Below are 20,263 nucleotides of genomic sequence, written 5' to 3' on the forward strand. Positions count from 1 at the left end.
TGATAGATCATTTGAGCCTTGAGCACTTTACAATATTCTAAGTTTGTAAGAGAATGATAATCCCTTACTTCATGATAAGTACTCGCTAACGCTCGTACTTATTCATGAAGAAAGGGATTATCATTCTCTTACATATACATATTATGTTGAGCGAAATTCCCCTAGGGCATCATTCCGATTTGATCAAATAAAAACATATCTTCTATCTTCCTGTCACCTGTCATATTGTATTCGATATTTGCCACTAGACGTTAAGCAACCAACAGTCAATCGATGTCACCTTTGTTTTTTTTATAGAATGGACTATTTGTGAAAGCGGTTTTATACGCGTTATATTTGCGGGAAACAAATGAATTCCCCCGAGGAACAAGCTGAAGTATATTTTATTGTTGAGCCATCATATAATACGTTGTCTCAAATAAATATGACAAGATAAACTAACCCACCGAGATATCCATTTCCTACATTACTGATAAAATCTGCATCTTTTATTAACCTTTACCTTTACCTATCTTGTATTTGCCACCCTTATCAGATGAACCACTGGCACTGTTGTCTTTTGTCAGTGTAGAGATTCTCGTTGAATCCTTATGAACTGTCACAATATGTATATCCTCGGACACAATAAAAACGGTGCACTTATAAATCAGTTATAGATAAAATTATCAAACAAATACACTGTACACTGTACATATCCCAGCAACACTATATCTATATCATTTTTGATGGGACTGCATCTTAAATGTCATCACATATGTATCTTGCCCATTTCACATATAACTGTTTACTACTTCAAGATCATACAATTGGTGCACAACTTTGGTGCAACCTAAAACATAATCCAGCACTAATATTCACAATATGAACATGTGGTCGAGTTGACAAAAAAATAAACTTTGAGCAGTCAATAATTAGTTATATCAAGTTGTTACTCTCATGAAATAGTTCATCAAACAAAGTTCCACATATAATGTCCTTAAGGTAGCATTTCAATTTGTCGATGAACGGAGACCTAATTTCCTGATTATAAAGTGATGACGATCTTCAGGTTCATTTTTACATAATTGACAAATTGGACTGACGGAGTGTCTACTGAATTTTGCTTTTTTAACAGAATCATTAAAGACTTTCCAAAAAAGGACCGAAAATTATAAGGATTTTTTTTCATAACTGATTCAAAGCTTCTCGACGTGTAGGAAGTTTTGACGATCAGCAACTTCAATATTTAATTTTCGATCTTGAATGCATTGTTAATCAGAACATTTTTGTATTCAATTTTGAAGTAGTAGTTTTTACGGAGCCCCTTAAGTTCCAAAGTTCGCAAAACTTATAATTTGATCGCACAACTTTGAAACTTGTGTAAACAACGTTTAATCATGTGCGCAGAATTTTTAAAATTATGCATTCTAAACACATTATTGTACTTGTTGTGCAGTTCATGACCCCAAGCACCTGTGATCCTCTACATTTCCACAAACAAACCCTAAGCATGTTTTTTTTCTTGGGACTAACAATTTTTTTTCGGCTTTTATCAATAACAAAATAATTCCTGGACTTCACGCAAGATAAACACCTACTGACAAAATTATTCCTACTAAATTTAATAATGTTTGCAATATATACTTTTTCACAATGACCATGTAACTTCTCTACATAAGCATCGATCTTTGCTGTATATCATGTTCAGCCACATGTAGTCTTTCTTTACCACAAAAAGGATGTACGCTCTTTTCCAATTAAAAGTATAAATGTGTATTACTTTAGTAATGATTCTACATTTTATACATGTGTACGTCTGGCTGGTTACATCTGGGACAAATTATAATATACATACATGTATCAAGCCACATTCCATATATAGATATAAGAAGATGTGGTATGAGTGCCAATGAGACAACTCTCCATCCAAGTCACAATTTGTAAAAGTAAACCATTATAGGTCAAAGTACGGCCTTCAACACGGAGCCTTGGCTCACACCGAACAGCAAGCTATAAAGGTCCCCAAAAATGAAAATTGTAAAACCATTCAAACAGGAAAACCAACGGTCTAATCTATATAAAAAACGAGAAACACTTGTGAATCACATCAACAAACCACTGAACATTCTGACTTAGGACAAATGCAAACAAATGCAGCGCTGCGGGTTTAAACGTTTTAATAGGCGCAAACCTTCACCCTACCTAAAACAATACATATATTTATAGCAACATTCAAGCAGCACCTGTTTATAGTGTATAAAAGTTGATACGATATAAGTGAACATGTGTTGCCTTGAGAAAGGGTTGATATGTACAAGGAATCAACTGAACCAATGATGTCTAATGATAAAATTCATCACCTTAAAAGATTTTATATCGCCGTCAATACATTGTAGATCGATAGGTGAGCGTATAACTGTCAATCACAATTGACCAGGGATATCCTCCATTCATCGTAGTTTCAATCCCGCTCTTGACTTTTCATTCATTTTTGACGCCATCAATAAATGCATCTATAAATGCTCCCGCAAACATGTTCAACCCCGCCATATTCTGTATTGGCCTGTCCCATGCCAAGGGCCTGTACTTCAGTGGTTGTCGTTTTTTTGCTGTATATCATATTTGTTTTTCGTTCATTGGTTTGTACATAAATCAGGCCGTGAGTTTTCTCGTTTGAATTGTTGGACAGGTGCAAACAAATGCAGCGGGTTTAAACGTTTTAATAGGCGCCAACCTATAACAATATTGTAAACCAACAAATTTTCGCGACTTTCGCGAGTGAAAAAATAACGCGAAAATAAATCGTCGCGAATATATAGCACTTGGGTCTTCTCTCATATAATTACATAAAAAAAATGAGAAAACCGCGAAAATAAATCGCCGCGAAGTCGACTGAAAATTGCTTAATGCGAAATAAAGTATCCGCAAAAATAAATTGGTTTACAGTATTTGCCCAAGTAACTGTTCAAAGGGAGATAAATAAAAAATATCACTTGTTTTGTTAATATTATCTTCCGAATGAACTGTTATTTTCACTAATTGATGTATTGTCATGTAAATAACAAGTAAATAAAAATTAGCAATCATCAAATTAAAAAACAATGTTACTGGCTATTCACCAGATATAAAGTAGAACACAATATGGAGTACTTATAAACAAAATGAAATTTTAAATTAACCAATAGCTCACGACAAGCCTCACGTCATAACAGCTGTAATTGAAACAATTATACCTCATCTCCATATTTTTATACAAAAGATCATTACAGTGTCGATAAACCAGACCTTTGGGTGTCATTTGGTGTTTTGTGTCTCATTTGCATATGTAGATATCCCACATCTCGTGTAGGTATAATACATAAAAATCTAGTACCTTTTTATTACATAGATTAAAACCAGATACAATCACGACATTCTAATATCGTATCTGATTCGATTTGCTGACATTTCTTTGTAAAACTCTTATCTTCATTTGTGATTAAAATTTTATGATAAACTTAATATTTTCCCAAGAAATATATATAGAAAATAAACCTATTCTATTAAGGATTGAACAACCGTGACTATTATTCCATGTGCTGTGGTAAATCATTACGTTTTATTGGGACAATTATCGAATGTTTTTGAATATTCTTATCCTGAAAGTATCATACCATTACATGACGATGTACTCAAAGTATATCATTATTTTATTTCAGAGCTTAAATAAAGCCAAAGGAAAAAGACGGATAACGAAAAAAGAAAAAAAGCAAATCAGTAAACGAGGGTAAGTGAAAACTTCCAATACATATAGAACAGTGGCGACATTGATACTCCTGAATATCAGACGGCTATACTCGTGACAAGCAAAGAAGCAGGAAATCTCTTGAATTAAGAAAACAAAATGCCAAAATAACCTTGCAAATATGCATCAAGTGTATGTGTTCTACTTAATACTATATCCAGTAAAAGGAAATGATCAAAATGAACACCATCAAAAAAGCGCCACAAACGCCTGTATTTTGCAAAGCAATAATTTGCTTTTAATAACGATCAAATACGTTAATTAAATTTACATGTTTATTGTTTACAGAAGAATCAACAACCATTCCAGAGTAACCGAGTTCACCTCCTGTTCGTGTTGCATTATCAATAGTTTTCCGTGAAGTGGTTTGTGGGCTTGCTTCCCTGTCGTCGTTTTTATTATTTGCCATGATAATGTTTTTTTTTCTTTCTCTTGTTGATTTTTCTTATTGCCGGTTGGTACTTTTTCCCCATCTTTGTAATGTTTAAAATAAATATTTCATGTTAATAAATATTTAAATTTAACCTGGGCAACTCATTACACAATGATTTTAAGTTGTCTAAAGACCAACAAATTTACTAGAGTAAAATAAATCATAGTAAATAGCTATTTTAATACGTTGTATTTAAAAGTGTAACTTTTAATAAGAGATCTTATACAGAATGTGAATACAATTGTCGATTGTTATCAGCCAGTATTAAAGCGTGTCCTCTTTATATTGGCTGCATTTTTGTCTTCATAAAACAAGTTTAATTGATAGACAATTTATAGCGAATCAAAACCGTGTAGATATCGTCATTAAATGAAATTTAGAATTGGTACAATAAATAATAAAAAAAAACATGTATAACGCTTCCTTTTTAATATCTTTAATAAGGCTCCTTTTAACGCTTGGTGGAAGCAATCGTTAGTTGTCTAGATGAGTTTCATTTCGTGTACCCTATTGTGTTATTAGAAAAACAACACACATACTTTAGTTAATAGACACATGTTACAACCCTATCCATCCTGGATAGAAATAATCAGTGTAATTAATTCTTTTCTCAAATCCTGATCCTGATTTAGCTGGCCATTTGAAGTATGTCACTTCTCCACCAGCTAACCATCCAGACCACCAACCGAAGGACCCAATTGTTATAATCGTATGGTTGCAAGATGCTAATGTTGCCATGTCAACCACATCACTGTTTTGTATAAATTCTACAGATATATCAGAAGGCATATATTTTTTAGCCCAAGGCATGCCATTAGATGCAACTATAAATATAATATTTTGATATCTTTCCTTGAAATAATTGACAGCTCTTATCAGATATTCCGGTGAAGCAACATTATACCCTTGTTTATTGTTAACCATGTCACCTCTTCGTATATGTACACCTACTAATGTTATTTTATAGCTTGGTACATTGTTGAATTTATGGAGAATTTTGACTATATTTTTCTTAACAATATTCATAATTTCTACACGAAACGTGAGTTGCTCTTTCAGTTCCTTTCTTAAAGGAAAGAAATATTTCCATGATTGTAAATAATTCTGTAATTTGAAACTTTCTTTTGGACTAAAATTTATAAGTTTGTCATCGTATGAAGCTGACAGTTTTTCGTTTCTCCTTTTGAAACTATTGCAAACGCTTGTATCGTTCCTCACTTTAACAGATAGCTTGAAAACTTTGTTTATTCTTGCATTTTTATTTACAAGGATAGTCATATTTTTAGACTTTGCTATTCCGAACGTAGAAGCAAATTGAAAGATATTATTTCCCAAGCCAGAATGGAAAACAGGACATAACATACCATAGTTTGACGAAATGTAGTTTTTACGACTTGTAAAAGGTCCTCCTTTTTTAGATGGTGTTTTGTGTCTTTTATAAGACATTGTTTCTTTGTCCTCGTGCATTATGTATTTCACTATAAACGAACTGTTCCCTGTTGCCATGATCAATGAAACCGGGAATTGCCTACAAAGTTGTATACCACTCACAATCAAAATGTATATGACGCCTAAAACTATACAACCTGAAAAATATATGATTACTTATTTTGACATTCGTGTAAGATTTGTAACATAATTGTACATAATCTCGTGTCTTTCATTTGTGATGGAAAAGTGTATGGCAAGCCGTTTTTATATTTATTCCATTTTCAAGATATCTTTACAAATAAATAAGATATCTTACTAAGTAGTTGAGATATCTTATAAATTAAATACGATATTTTATAAATCGAATAAGATATCTTATATATTGAATAAGATAGCTTATTCAACAGTCTAAAAGATATCTTATTAAGTTAATAAGATATTTCATTTAGCTAATGATATATCTTTTTTAGGTTATAAGATAGCTCATTAGATTATAAAGATATCTAATAAACCATATAAGATATCTGATATATATTTTTTTCTTTTAAAGAAATCTTATCAACTTACTATATATATAACATAAACAAGATATCTTTTTGATTAAATAAGATATCTAATAAACTAAATAAGATAAGTACATAAGATAGTTTGTATTCTAAACAAGATATCTTATTTTTTTGAAGTTAAAAAAATATCTTACATACTTAATAAGATATCTTATATATGAAATAAGATATCTTTTATATAAAATAAGATATCTTATATATGAAATAAGATATCTTATATATAAAATTAGATATCTTATTAATGAAATCAGATATCTTTTTTATCAAATAAGATATCTTATAAACTTAAAAGATATCTTATTAAACTAATATTGATATCTTAAAGCTAAATAAGATATCTTTATAACTAAAGAAGATATATTTAACACTAAAAAATATATCTTATGTTTTGAAAAGATATCTTATTAACCAAATAAGATATCTTATAAATCAATTATATAAGATATCTCGTATTGCTTATAAGATATCTTATTAAGTAAATAAAATTTCTTGTAAACTTTTAAAGATATCGTATAAACTGTACAAGATATCTTATAACGTATTTGTTTAAAAGATATCTTTAAAAAGATATAAGATATCTTATTTAGCTGAAAAGATATCTGTTTAATTAAATAAGATATCTTATTTAGTTTAAAAGATATCTTTTTAAGTTAAATAGATATCTTATAAGGTTGATAAAATATCTTATAAAGAATATTAGATATTTTATTAACTTCAAGTTAAATAAGATATCTCATATAGAATACAAGATACCTTATATACTTTATCAAATATCTTATTTATTTTCTAAGGTATCTTGAAATTGAATAATATAAAAACGGCTTGCCATAAAAGAGGTTACTTTTGTATTTTAAATGACTCGTGCTATGATGCAGTTTACAATGTCATTGGCTTAGATTATTTTTGACACACCCACACCCGCACCTTCACCATCGCATACACGCACACGTAACATTCCACAAGAAGACGTGTCACCCATACCTGACAAATTATTCAAACTCCGAGCCTTCACTCTTTGCATTTACTCAAAAATGCCACAGGTTGAACGGAGAAGCAGCACATTACACATTACAAAATCCCTGACTTGATAATTTACCTGTGATGCATTGATTACGTTCATTGAAATCTATGACATCACTACACACACGGGCATAACGAACGAGTTGGGATATATATACACCGTATGATGGAGCCAAAGGAACATCGCCGTCTAAAAAAGGAAAATTAACAATTGGAAATGAAAAATCGTCTCTTTTGTCGTAAATTTCAGTATGGAGTTTCCCTTTAGAAATTGAAATGTCTAAATCTAGATAAGGACAACTACTGCTGTTTATGTTAGATTAAGTTAAAGTAAGTTCCTTTGGGTAAATTTCGGCAGTATATTAAGAGATCTCTGGATTATTTAACGAAAAAATATCATCAAGATAACGGTAGGTATTGTTGAATGTATCAACCAAATGTAACAATGACGTGTCTTTACCGAGTTTGGTCATAAACTGAGATTCATAGCAATACAGGAATAAATCTGCTATTAAAGGGGCGCATTTAGTGCCCATAGGAATACCTACTACCTGTCGAAGCACATTTAACTATTAGTAGCTATATATAGAATAACTTACATGTAAAATGCTTCATTCTCACGAAGCAAAACAAATCTGAAATACACAAACGAAAATCCAAAAATTAAACTCTTCTCAAATGCCAGTATTAACAATATCATATAACTGGCACCTTCCCATACATATCTGAGGCATGTTGTATATTTCTTTATATCATTTAAATGATAATTCGGTGATAAGTCTCGACGCTAGAAAATAGGACCGTATTGTGGTTACGACCATATGAACATATCCGTAGTCATTTGTGTCACAAAGTTCCATAACAGTCAACCATCACAAGATGGCGTCCGTTAAACTTTCGAAGGTATGTCTTCAACCGAATTTTTCAGGATTTTCTGTAAACCAACTTATTTTCGCGGATACTTTGTTTCGCGTTAAGTCCTTTCTAGTCCACTTCGCGGCGATTTAATTTCGCGATTTTCTAATTTACTTGATGTAGTTAAATAAGGAAAGATCAAAGCTTTACATATTCGCGACGATTTATATTCGCGTTATTTTTCTACTCGCGAAAGTCGCAAAAATAAATCGCTCGCGAAAATTAGTTGGTTTACAGTACCTTCACCAGGAACGTGCAATCTCAAAATTTTTATGGTAAAGGATGTGTAAGTATATGAATACGTGAGGAGCTAAATGACAAAAAGGGACTTCAAAAAAATGCCCAAATCTATGTAAAATCAACTTTGCCAAAGAAAGTTTGAACTTTGTGTTTATTAATAGTTTAAAATTAATCAACGGAGAATTTAAGAAAGGTATGTTTTAAATCATATCAGTACCGAAGCACTGACTAATGAACTGATGATACCCTCCGACCTAGTAATTCATTGTTGCACTTATACTTACTATTTTGTTTTATCAGACTCTTTTATGTTAAGAAAAAACAAACATGTCAAAATACAATAATAAAGTTTAAAAGATGAAGCTACGACAACTTCAAAAACCTAATAAAATTGGAAATTAATAAAATTGCGGACTAATATTTTAATATATAAGGTATGTGTCAACCATGTATTGTGTTATTGCAGCGAATAAGAGATTTGGTATAAAAATAGGTTTGAAGCAATTGATGTGTAATGAAAATGATATTTGTAGTGACATATTTTTATTACACATAGCATACGTTTACTGTGATAATTAAACTTTACTTGGATATTTCGAACACTATTTGTCATAAAACGCTGTATGTAATATTATTATACATTTGTATTCCTGTCATAAATAGTCAAAAGTATTTTGTAACATATTTGCAATAACTATTTTCTTATTGTCATTGATTTGGGTATTTCTAAGCTTTTACACAATAATGGAAGTCATATTGCAAAATATCATGAATATTGAGGAAAATCTTGATCAGCCATTTTTATTTCTAGGAGGGGCCATATAATTTAGTTCAAACAGACATTTTTTTTAGACTCTTAATTTTTTTTAATTGTTGATCCTTTATAATGAGACTATTTTCTCTTTATTTACCAGATAAGACCATGTATGTGATATACCTCTTCAGATTTCTTAGATGGAGAGATATTTACATATGTCCAACAATATCTTCAAGAAAAATTAGCCCATAACCACAGTGTACCACTCTGTAGTCTTAATTAAAGACAAATCTAATATTTAACACAAAATAACAATAATTAATTCTGACAGAATCTTCTTGCAAATATATCTATTATTATTTTATTTCATATTTTCTATTAATACTTATGTTATAAAAAAAAATCAAGAAATTAATTGACTTTGTAAAAAGATGGTATACTTAATTACTATGTTTTGCAAAATAAGGGGCAATAATTCTTATCATTTATATTAATAGAACAACTTTGTTGCAGTGAGTTAGTGAATTTGAGTAAATATCACTAAAAGATTTTATTTTATTCTTTAACATTACTTAATGTGGTATAAAATCTGACATTATTATCTCAAGTTGTGAACTTGTAAGGGTTCACTGATAATTATTTATTATATATGCATACCCAATAAAATGTTTCAAGAAGTGGGGGGATTGCAATAATGAATGATCTTTGAATTATCAGAAATATATTATATGCTATCAGATTATTCAATCCATCTTGTATGGGAAGGGATTTGTATAGGCATTGCCTGTGCTTACCAGGAAGCGATTGAACTAAGTTATATTGGTAAAAATGAAGTTATCCCTTCGAAAGTTTTACAGACGTCATCACGAGTTGGTTGACCGTTATGAAATATCTGTGTCAGATGACCACGGATATATTCCAATTGTCGTTACCACAAACCCGACCTCTTTTCCTATATTGTGACATCACTAAATAAGACTCATCACCGAATTTGTACTCAGCATGAACAATACGACGCGTGCCACTAGTGGAGCAGGATCTGCTTACCTTTCAAGAGCTCCTGAAACCATAGTTTTGTTCGAAGGGGTATGTGTTGTGTTTGCTTTAGTTTTCAGTGTTGTATAATGTTGTATTGTATTTTTCAATGTTGTAATGTGTGATATATTTTTTGAATGTCTGTGATCTCTCTACCAGTAAATGTCTCGTTTAGCCTTCGTTCTAGAATATCAACATCATCTTTCATATTTCGTCAATTTTTGTATTAGCGGATGTATTAGGGTTAGACAAGACACATTTATCAATCTGCTTTCGTAAGATGCTGAATCTTAGCATATGACTTTTCGTTTCTCACTTTAAAACTATTGCAAACGCTTGTATCTTTCTTAACTTTAACAAACAGCTTGAAAACTTTGTTTACTCTTGCATTTTTATTTACAAGGATAGTCATATTTTTCGCTTTTGTTATTCCCAACGTAAAGGCAAATTGAAACATATTATTTCCAAAGCCAGCCTTGAAAACAGGACATAACGCACCATAGTTTGTCGAAATGTAGTTTTTACGACTAGTAGAAGGTCCTCCTTTTTCAGATGGTATTTTGTGTCTTTTAGAAGACATTGTCTCTTTGTCCTCGTGCATTATGTATTTCACTATGGATGAACTGTTCCCTGTTGCCAAGATCAATGAAACCGGCGATTGCGTACAGAGTTGGATACCACTCACAATCAAAATGTATATGACGCCTAAAACTGTACAATCTGAAAAATATATGATTACTTATTTTGATATTCGTGTAAGATTTGTAACAGAATGGTACAGCATCTCGTGTCTATCATTTGTGATGGAAAAGTGGTTAGTTTTGTATTTAAAATGACTCGTGCTATAATTCAGTTTACAATATCATTGGCTAAGAAGACATGTCACCAATCCCGGACAAATTATTGGGACTCCGAACCGACACTCTTTGCATTTACTCAAAAATGCCACAGGTTTATTCGAGAAGCTGCACATTTTCGAAACATATTACGAATATTTAGGCTGAACATATGTCAACCATTGTTACCATTTTTGATTACCAAAACGACACTTATTGAATGATCACAACATGTTGTGCATATTTATCCATGAAATGTATTCACAGCAGTAGGTCGGTATCATGGAGATACTATTTCACAAAACAAAATTTATCGTTAATCGACACAATCCTAACAAATCTGTATAATCCTATTTCTGCATAGTAATTTCATATTCTATACTATGCACATTTAACTATTAGTAGCTATATATGGAATAGCTTACATGTAAAATACTTTATGCTCACGCGGCAAAAAAATTCTGAAATACACAAACGTAAAATCAAAAATTGAACTCTTCTCAGATGCCAGTATTTACAATATCATACAAGTGACACCTTCCTATAACTATCTGAGGCATGTTGTTTATTTCTTTATATCATTTTAGATTATTCAGTTTATATATGTTCAAAAACTACTTGTTTGAACATTGTACTGATTCATGTTAATGAAGAAAAAGCCCCCCCCCCCAAAAAAAAAAAAAAAAAAAAAAAAAAAAAACACAGTCTCCGAAATTTTGATCTACTTAAATAAATATCCTGATGTGTTACAACATGAATTATATATTATGAGCGTATTTGTAACATCCTCAGGCATAGTTGAACTCAGATGAATTTGGCTTTTATTTTGGGTCCTTTAGGTCATTTAGCTCTTCATGTGTTTAGGTAGTTATACATCACTAGTAGCAAGATTTCAGTCTGAAACGGTCATTTTGGTCTGATCAAGTCTGAATCATCTGAATTTACCGCTAGGGAAAAACGTTAAGACTTTTTAAGACTTTCAGACGCTGTTCAGATATGTCGTGTTCAGTCCGTTCATTCATGTCAAGATAAACAAGACAGAAGGCTCTAGCTGTTAAACAAGATATGTTAAGACGGTTTTAGACGAATTCAGACCAAACATAAAAAGTAATGTTCAAAATTTTCAGATCGGGTTAAGATCCGTTTAGTGTGTCAGAATGATATTAGGAGTTACGCCCCTTCATGTGGATGATACATTTTAATTATAAAAAAATTACAATATAAGTTTTCTCGTTTGAATTGTTTCTCACACTTTTCACGTCGGGCCTTTTGACAGTATCGGGTTTTGTCATTGTTGAAGGCCTTAATTACGGTTGTCTATAATTGCTTACATCCACTTCATATTTGAACTCCGGTGGATAGTTGCCTCATTAGCAATCATACATTTCTTCGTTTTTATTTATTTACCTGACTTTTAAACTCGTGTTTTGAACCGAGTCCTGAACATGCATGACATATTTGTCACTGGGCCTTAATAATTAGCAACAAACAATCAACCAATTAAACTTGTGTTAAATAAGAAGAAAATCCATTTGATATTCATTCATTTAGTGGGGTGGGCTGGTAATTAAGAGCTGAAAAATATGCATAATAAGCGACAGATTAAAAATGTTAATAATGCCCTCTATAAATTTAAACTGACCACCACGGAATAGCCCAACTTAGTGTTGAAAGTAGCGTTAAACACCAATCAATCAAAATCCCTTCCCTAGAATATCAAATAGTCGTCCCTTAACTTTTATTGTCCGTGTAGTTCTTATATTTATCCAGCTTATCGTCATACAGGGATGTCCTATTAAGACTGTCATACCATAAAAACGTTAATAACACAGCTCACATTCCAATATATCTGCATTCATAAATTTATTAATGTCATTTAGACTAAACGACGCCATGTTTGTTATGTGCCTCAATCTAATTAAAATATAGATCTCGGATTTCGTTATACTAAGTTATACTACATACGAGGTATGTAGTATAACGTAGTATAACGAAATCCGAGATCTATATTTTAATTAGATTGTTATGTGCCTCTGCCGTCTAAACTACCTATCAAAAACGAAGAGGTGGAAGAGGGCCAGAAGATCTTCCCTATGCAAAAAAACAGAAATGGACCTCTTCTGGCTCACTACCGAAGAACAAAAAAACACGCCCCTGTTTCTTGTTGAAGACTGATTTACCCGGTACGTCTAAACACCACCTAGGCCGCCTTGGTGCACTAAGCTCTGAAAACTGCACTAAGCCCATGATGGAACAGTCATATAAGTACCTAGGTCATTCAGTATGATAATGTTGTAAATAAAGAGCATATATTTAAATTTTGGTGTAAATGTATTTAGAAATGAAAGAGTTATAAACATTTTACATGGCACGCGCCGACTTTTGTATAATGTGTCCAGTTATCATAGTGTTGATTGAATCCACCGAAGCTTGACGAGTTCATATAAACTAATACCAATATCTTTATTCCCATAACCATTGCAGATACATAGGTACAGAGAGAGTGCAAAATATGTACATGAATATGCATCTATTTACAAAACATATATACAATACAGTGGTTTCCAAATAATATACATTTTAGCTAGGAAGACCCACATGTTTATTTATACACTTTATAAACTTACATAATCTTTTTAGCTCTATATTTTTGTTTAATTTGCTCATCAATTTTCTAAACTTTAGTGTATTAACATAAGCCAAATAGTACTTATCAAGGTATAATTTTCTACTGTCGTTAAAAAATGGACATTCTAGCAGATAATGAAATTCGTCTCCAATGCTACCAATATTACAAAGATGACATTTTCTCTCATTTCTATTAACATTATTCCACCTCCCTGTCTCTATTGAGAGTCTGTAGTTTGTGTTTCTATATCTACATAAAATAATACTTTCGTGCATATCCAACATATCAAAATATTTTTTTTCAAAATTTAATTCTAACTTAAAAATTCTATAATTTACTGATTATGTAGACTCTTGAAATTGTGTATTCCACAACTGTTTGTATTGGTCTTGTAATCGCAACTTTAGTGCATTTTTTAATCATATATCATTACCAAAACATTGAGAAATCCAAATATTTGAAAAACCACATTCATCCAATATATTTTTATCTTCACTCACAAAAAATGTACATACATTATTAACAGTAAATAGTGTTTTTAATAGTGTATATGCGATAGAAGATAACTTAGTCTCTTTAGCAGATACTAATTTACACCAATAAGATACTATTTTTAATTTAAAGGATATCTACCAAGTTCTCCGTATACCATATAGCTAGGTGTGGAATTTTCAGTTTCAAAAGAAGTTTACAGAATTTCTGATGGATTCTTTCTATAATTTCAACATCACCATGCCCCCAAATTTCACATCCATACAAAAGTATGGGTTTCATAACTTTATAGAAAAGATCTAAGTGACACTGAGTGGAAAGATTATGTATGCGGCCTGATTTCAACACCTTAAACATAGCTTGTGTGGCTTTTTCTGCTAGGTGTTTCTGTGCTATTTTAGTATTACCAGTTCTAGATAATAATATGCCCAAATAGTTAAATTCTTTTAATATTTTCAATGTCAGTGCCGTCTATAGCTATATAAAAATGTAAATTTGACGGCATTCTGCCTCTACAAAAAATCATCACTTTAGTTAACTTTAAGCTTCCAAATATTACAGTATTCACTGAAAGAATCCAGCTGTTTCTGTAAATCATCAGCACTTTCTGCCAATAGTACTATGTCGTCTGAACTAAGGATATGAATGGAAAGGTTAAATATGCACCAAGATTGTAAATTAAGATTGATTATTATAATGTAAAAAAATATGTTCAAAGTTGGTTCGAAAATCTTAAGAGATTTAAAAGTTATCATAAAAAAGAAGATGTGGTATGATTGCCAATGAGACAACTCTCCACAAGAGACCAAATGACACAGAAATTAACAACTATAGGTCACCGTACGGCCTTCAACAATGAGCAAAGTCCATACTGCACAGTCAGCTATAAAAGGCCCGGAAATGACAATGTAAAACAATTCAAACGAGAAAACTAACGGCCTAATTTATGTACAAAAAATGAACAAAAAACAAATATGTAACACATAAACAAACGACAACCACTGAATTACAGGTTCCTGACTTGGGACAGGCACATACATACAGAATGTGGAGTTAAACATGTTAGCGGGATCCCAACCCTCCCCCTAACCTGGGACAGTGGTGTAACTACAACATAAGAACGAACTATAAAAATCAGTTGAAAGAGGCTTAACTCATCAGATGGATAAAAATACAAATACTACAAATACAAGTTAACATTTTTACGGGCACGCGCTCTTCTTGTGTAATGTCTGATCACCTTGAAAATTGATCCAACCAATCTTTAACTGGTAAATTATGTTTCCTTGTTGCTAAGTAGTAATGATAAAAGGGCTGTTGATCTTTTCTTTGATGCTTTGTTAGAAAAAATATATTTGGAAAAAAGTGATTGTTTAATTGCGCTATTTGAAATAAAAACAGTGAAACAATAGAAATTGGCTTTTACTCAAAGACATATCTGATTTACCTATGGCGTTTTTGTCGTTTGGTTGCTGTCAAATTGAAGTTTATTCCACATCTCCTATAGTTTGAGTTCTGTTTGATTACTTTTTATTACCGTCTCCTCGGAGACGGTATTAAGAGTTGAACGATGGACAGTCTGCGGGCTGAAGGCTATCTTACTACCTAATTGGAAGATATTACTGACGCTGTCATAATTAAATTTCGTTCATTGGTTGGGACAATTCAAACCTAGTAAATGTCTTTTAATCCCGTAGAGTGTCGGATCTGAACTCTTTATTTTAGTAAATAGATTTGCCTGGTTACCAATCATGCATATCGGTACACAGGTAACACTTATCTATAAATAGCCAAATCTCCTGAAGATTTGTAAACACACACGTGATTATTTCATGTTACGTACATTTTATACGTGAAAACATAAGAAAACTTTTAGGAAAATGCCTTTTTCTTAGGTTATATTTATTTATACTCAGTAAGATTTGATTTGATTTGATTTTTGGTGTTTTTAAGCCACTTTTAAGCACCGCTTTTGGGCTATTTCGTGGCGGCCAGTTTTTATTGGTGGAGGAAGCCGGAGCGCCCGGAGAAAACCACCGACCTTCGATAGGAAAACTGACAATCCTAGTCAATTAAGATTGGAGTCGAGTGCACCCGCACGAGCGGGGTTCGAACTCACAACCTCAGTGTTGACTGGCTAGTTATTACAGTAGTAACTACTTAGACCACTCGGCCACCGAGGCCCCCTACTCAGTAAGATAATCTAAAGGCAACACAAACATTTTAAAACGGAGATATCAAATAATTTCTGTTCGATTAATATTAATTTACACAAGAATTTTTATCTCAGGGGGCGGGGGCGGCGGCGGCGGCACTTCGACCTTTCTATGGCAGAGGTGAGCAGCTGAGACATCCAATACCCCACCCTTTATATATATATATATATTTAGACCCCTCTACAAAGAAATTTGTTTTGCATGCACACGTATAAAACCGCAATTTTTATACGTGTGCATGCAAAACAAATTTCTTTGTAGAGGGGTCTAAATACAGCACAAACAACATTTTCCAAAAGACAAAATGAGTGAAAAAGTATATTTTAACAAAACGCATTTGACTAGCAGGTCGAACAACTGATGTGCTTAAACCCTGCTGACTGCCATTGGCGATTGACAAATAAACGGATCACAAGATGTAACAATTAGATCTTATCATTAATTTATTACCAAACAGAAAACAATAAACTTGCGGAAAAGATGGTATACCGCAAATATGAGGTGCAAACATTTGTACACCATATCCGGATTTCGACAATTAATGTCTCTTCAGTGATGTTAGGAATCGAAACGGTATTTGGAAGGCCATATAATTTACCTCAAATTAGGATAGACTCTTGAATTTTGAAAGAGTCAAAATAGGATGAACGGATCATATAAGTCCGAAGGCAAATATAATACAAGCCCAAACGAAAAAATATAAACAAGTCTAAATTGAAAACAACATTCAAACCTATGATTGCGTTGGATAAAAACCGCAATTTTTATACGTGTGCATGCAAAACAAATTCCTTGGTAGAGGGGTCTAAATACAGCACAAACAACATTTTCCAAAAGACCAAATGAGTGAAAAAGTATATTTTAACAAAACGCATTTGACTATATATATTGAATGATAAAAGAACATACATGCAGTTACCCTACCTATCATATATTTTTTACAATAAGTATATATACCTGCACATAGCTATCATTGTTACGCTATTTCATGGGGAGATACTAGTAAATAGATTTGACAAATATCTTAAACATTTACGAAAGTGATTTTAGAGACATATATACACAATCTCTGGTGATTTTAATTGCATCTGTAAAAAAATATCGACATCTGATTAGTTTCAGATTCAATCATCAACCTTGTCTTATATTTCACCTAAATTTCTCGACCTCATGCAATTTCATGAATCTTCAAATAGTGACCTATCCCAGCGACTCATCCTTTCCACTCATTACATAATAAGTGCCCCCACACACACCCCAAAATCGTTTGGCTGAGTTGGATGTTGTCTAGATCTACCTAGCTAGCTCTTCCTAGCAAGATATAGCAGAGGTTGAAGAACAGAAGACTAAAAATATATCTAAAAGGGAATATAAGAAGAGCAAAAAACTACTCTCAGACGATGTATGCTAACATATTTTAAGCAATGTTTAATTTCTATGAATGATTTTAAAGGAGATGTGAAGTATACATAATTAATTTAGACAGCAACCCAATTAAGCAACAAACAAAACGTGACAATTTACTTCTAAAGTTCAATCTACGGTCTTCTTCAATGGACATGTCATTACAACATTTTAAAGTTTTTTATCCTCCCAAGTCTAACTATAATATATAGAATAGTTGTGAATATGTGAGCCAAAATTAGTTCCTGTGAAAAAAGTTCCAGTGGAACAAATATCACAGGAAATATATTCTGGGAGAACTTTTTTCACAGATAATTTCTATATGATTTGTTCCATCTCTATAAAATAAGTTCCACAATTTACCTGGTGAAATAAGTTCTGGGTTTGTGAAATTTGTTCCTTACCTAGTGAAATAAGTTCCAGGTTTGTGAGATTTGTTCCTTACCTGGTGAAATAAGTTCCTTGTCTGTGAAATATGTTCCACTGGTTATACAAGTTATCTTTTATACTGAGCATTGTTATCAGTGAGCTTAAAGTTATAATTCAAGTACATTATAAAAACATGTATTATATTGATAATGTAATAAATAAAAGGTGTAAACATCCAATATGGATTCTGTGGAGTATAGCAAAATGTTTAATTACATTATCCATACAAAAATATCCAAATGACAATAATTTAATGAGGCAGATAAGCGAAGAATAAGAAAAATCCGTCAGAAATTTTTTATAGATCAATCATTTATTTATGAATATTGCAATTCAACATATGTTACTTCATATCAGAATTTGTAGATAAACTGTTATCACAGAAATATGTCTCATCCTTTTGTAATTTTGATTATGCAAATGTTGAAATTAAAATAGCAATACTTTAACATGTTTCATAAGTTATGCAAATATTCAAAGTCAATGAACCATGACTGAGGTACATGGCTAAACAATTTCCATGTAAATGAGATGTGCCAAAGCTAATACAACTGCATACCAAATACCATTGAATTATTATAAGTCGTTCCCTTTAAACAAACCTAAACACAAGCATTAACTTATAAACTATGTAAAAGTTTCAAAGTCAATACCATGAAGAGGGGGTGAGGCTATATAATATCCATGGAAACGATATTTGCAAATGCCAATAAATTTGCATACCAAATATCGTTTACTTAACATTAGCAGTTCATCTTAAACTGATCTAATCACAAACTAATACATGTAAACTAAGCAAAAGTTTCTAAGTCGATAGACAATGACTGAGGGAGCGGGGCCAAATATTCTCCATGGTAGTGAGATGTGCTAATGCTTATACAACTGAATACCAATTAACATTTGCCTACCCTAAATGGTTCCCCTTGAACTGACCTAATCACAAACTAATACATGTTAACTTAGCAAAATTCTCAAAGTCAATAGACCATGACTAAGGGAGCCAAATAATCTCCATGGAAATAAGATATGCCAATGCTTATACAACTGCATACCAAATATCATTGACCTACTACTAGTGGTTCCCCATAAACTGACCTAATCACAAACTAATACATGTAAAATAAGCAAAAGTTTCAAAGTCAATAGACCATGACTGAGGGGGCAGGGCCAAATAATCTCCATGGAAATGAGATGTGCCAATGCTAATACAACTGCATACCAAATATGATTGACCTACCACTTGTGGTTCGCCATAAACTAGACCTAATCACAAACTAATACATTGTTGACGACGACGCCGCCGCCGACGCCGGAAACAGCATACCTTTGTCTCGCTTTTTGACTCCGTCAAGGCGAGACAAAAAATTAAATATTGTGTTTTAAATATTTATCGCAGTTGTTAATCATAGTTGTGCATTTGTTTTTTAATCATATTATCTACGTACAATATATATGCTGACTTAATTTGAATTTCTCAAAGATTTACCTTATTTTGAACGTTGTCGTGCTGTTTAAAGACTTCAATGTTGAATATTAAACTTGTCAGGTACAACTATAGAATGTTTTGCTTGATATAAAGTTAATGCATCATGTAAATCTATAACACCCGGAACTTATTTAACATTTAGTAAAAAAATTAGTTCCGGAACAAATTTTACAGGGCTGGAACATATATTTTTCTTAAAATATATATTCCGGGTAAAAATGTTCTGTGATATAAATTCCGGTGGAACATATTTCCTATGAAATAAGTTCCAGCGGAACAAATGTCACGCCGGAACATTTATTTTGTTACAAAAAAAAATCTTAATAGCAAAAAATAATTCAGATATTACTTGGAACTATGAGCAGGGTCAGGAACAAACTTCTTATGTTTGTTTTGAGGTTTATTGACTATTTATACTAGACATGCTAAATGAGAGAAAGAGAAATAAAAGAAAATTATAAATTTAAAAGACGAAAATACTGTTGGCACTTTAAAAGATTATTCTTAATTGTATGTTTTCTACAAGAATTGTAAAAACAAGTATAAACATACATATACTATGATCATAAAACAAAAAGACATTTATATGTCAACATACGAACGGTCTCCCA

The 20,263-nt window shown here is 32.0% G+C and overlaps 1 protein-coding gene across 3 annotated transcripts in view; it reads right to left on the reverse strand.

The window, feature by feature from the left end:
* Positions 1–4,366: 4,366 nt before the first annotated feature.
* Positions 4,367–20,263, reverse strand: part of LOC127730081 (galactoside alpha-(1,2)-fucosyltransferase 2-like) — a 73,794-nt gene continuing 57,897 nt past the window's right edge. Inside the window, exons 1-4 of one of the 3 annotated variants that reach the window (XM_052238132.1) lie at positions 18,183–18,998; positions 10,659–10,880; positions 7,813–7,848; positions 4,367–5,782 (exon numbers count right to left, since the gene is read on the reverse strand). In XM_052238132.1, coding sequence (XP_052094092.1) covers positions 4,755–5,782; positions 7,813–7,848; positions 10,659–10,761 — 1,167 coding nt within the window. In that variant the 5' untranslated portion in view covers positions 10,762–10,880; positions 18,183–18,998 and the 3' untranslated portion in view covers positions 4,367–4,754. Of the gene's footprint in view, positions 5,783–7,812; positions 7,849–10,658; positions 10,881–18,100; positions 18,111–18,182; positions 18,999–20,263 lie in introns of those variants that run through there. The other 2 variants (XM_052238135.1, XM_052238133.1) reach the window with 2 other exon arrangements.

This window comes from Mytilus californianus, unplaced genomic scaffold (assembly GCF_021869535.1).
Source record: "Mytilus californianus isolate M0D057914Y unplaced genomic scaffold, xbMytCali1.0.p SCAF_2, whole genome shotgun sequence".
NCBI lineage: Eukaryota > Metazoa > Mollusca > Bivalvia > Mytilida > Mytilidae > Mytilus > Mytilus californianus.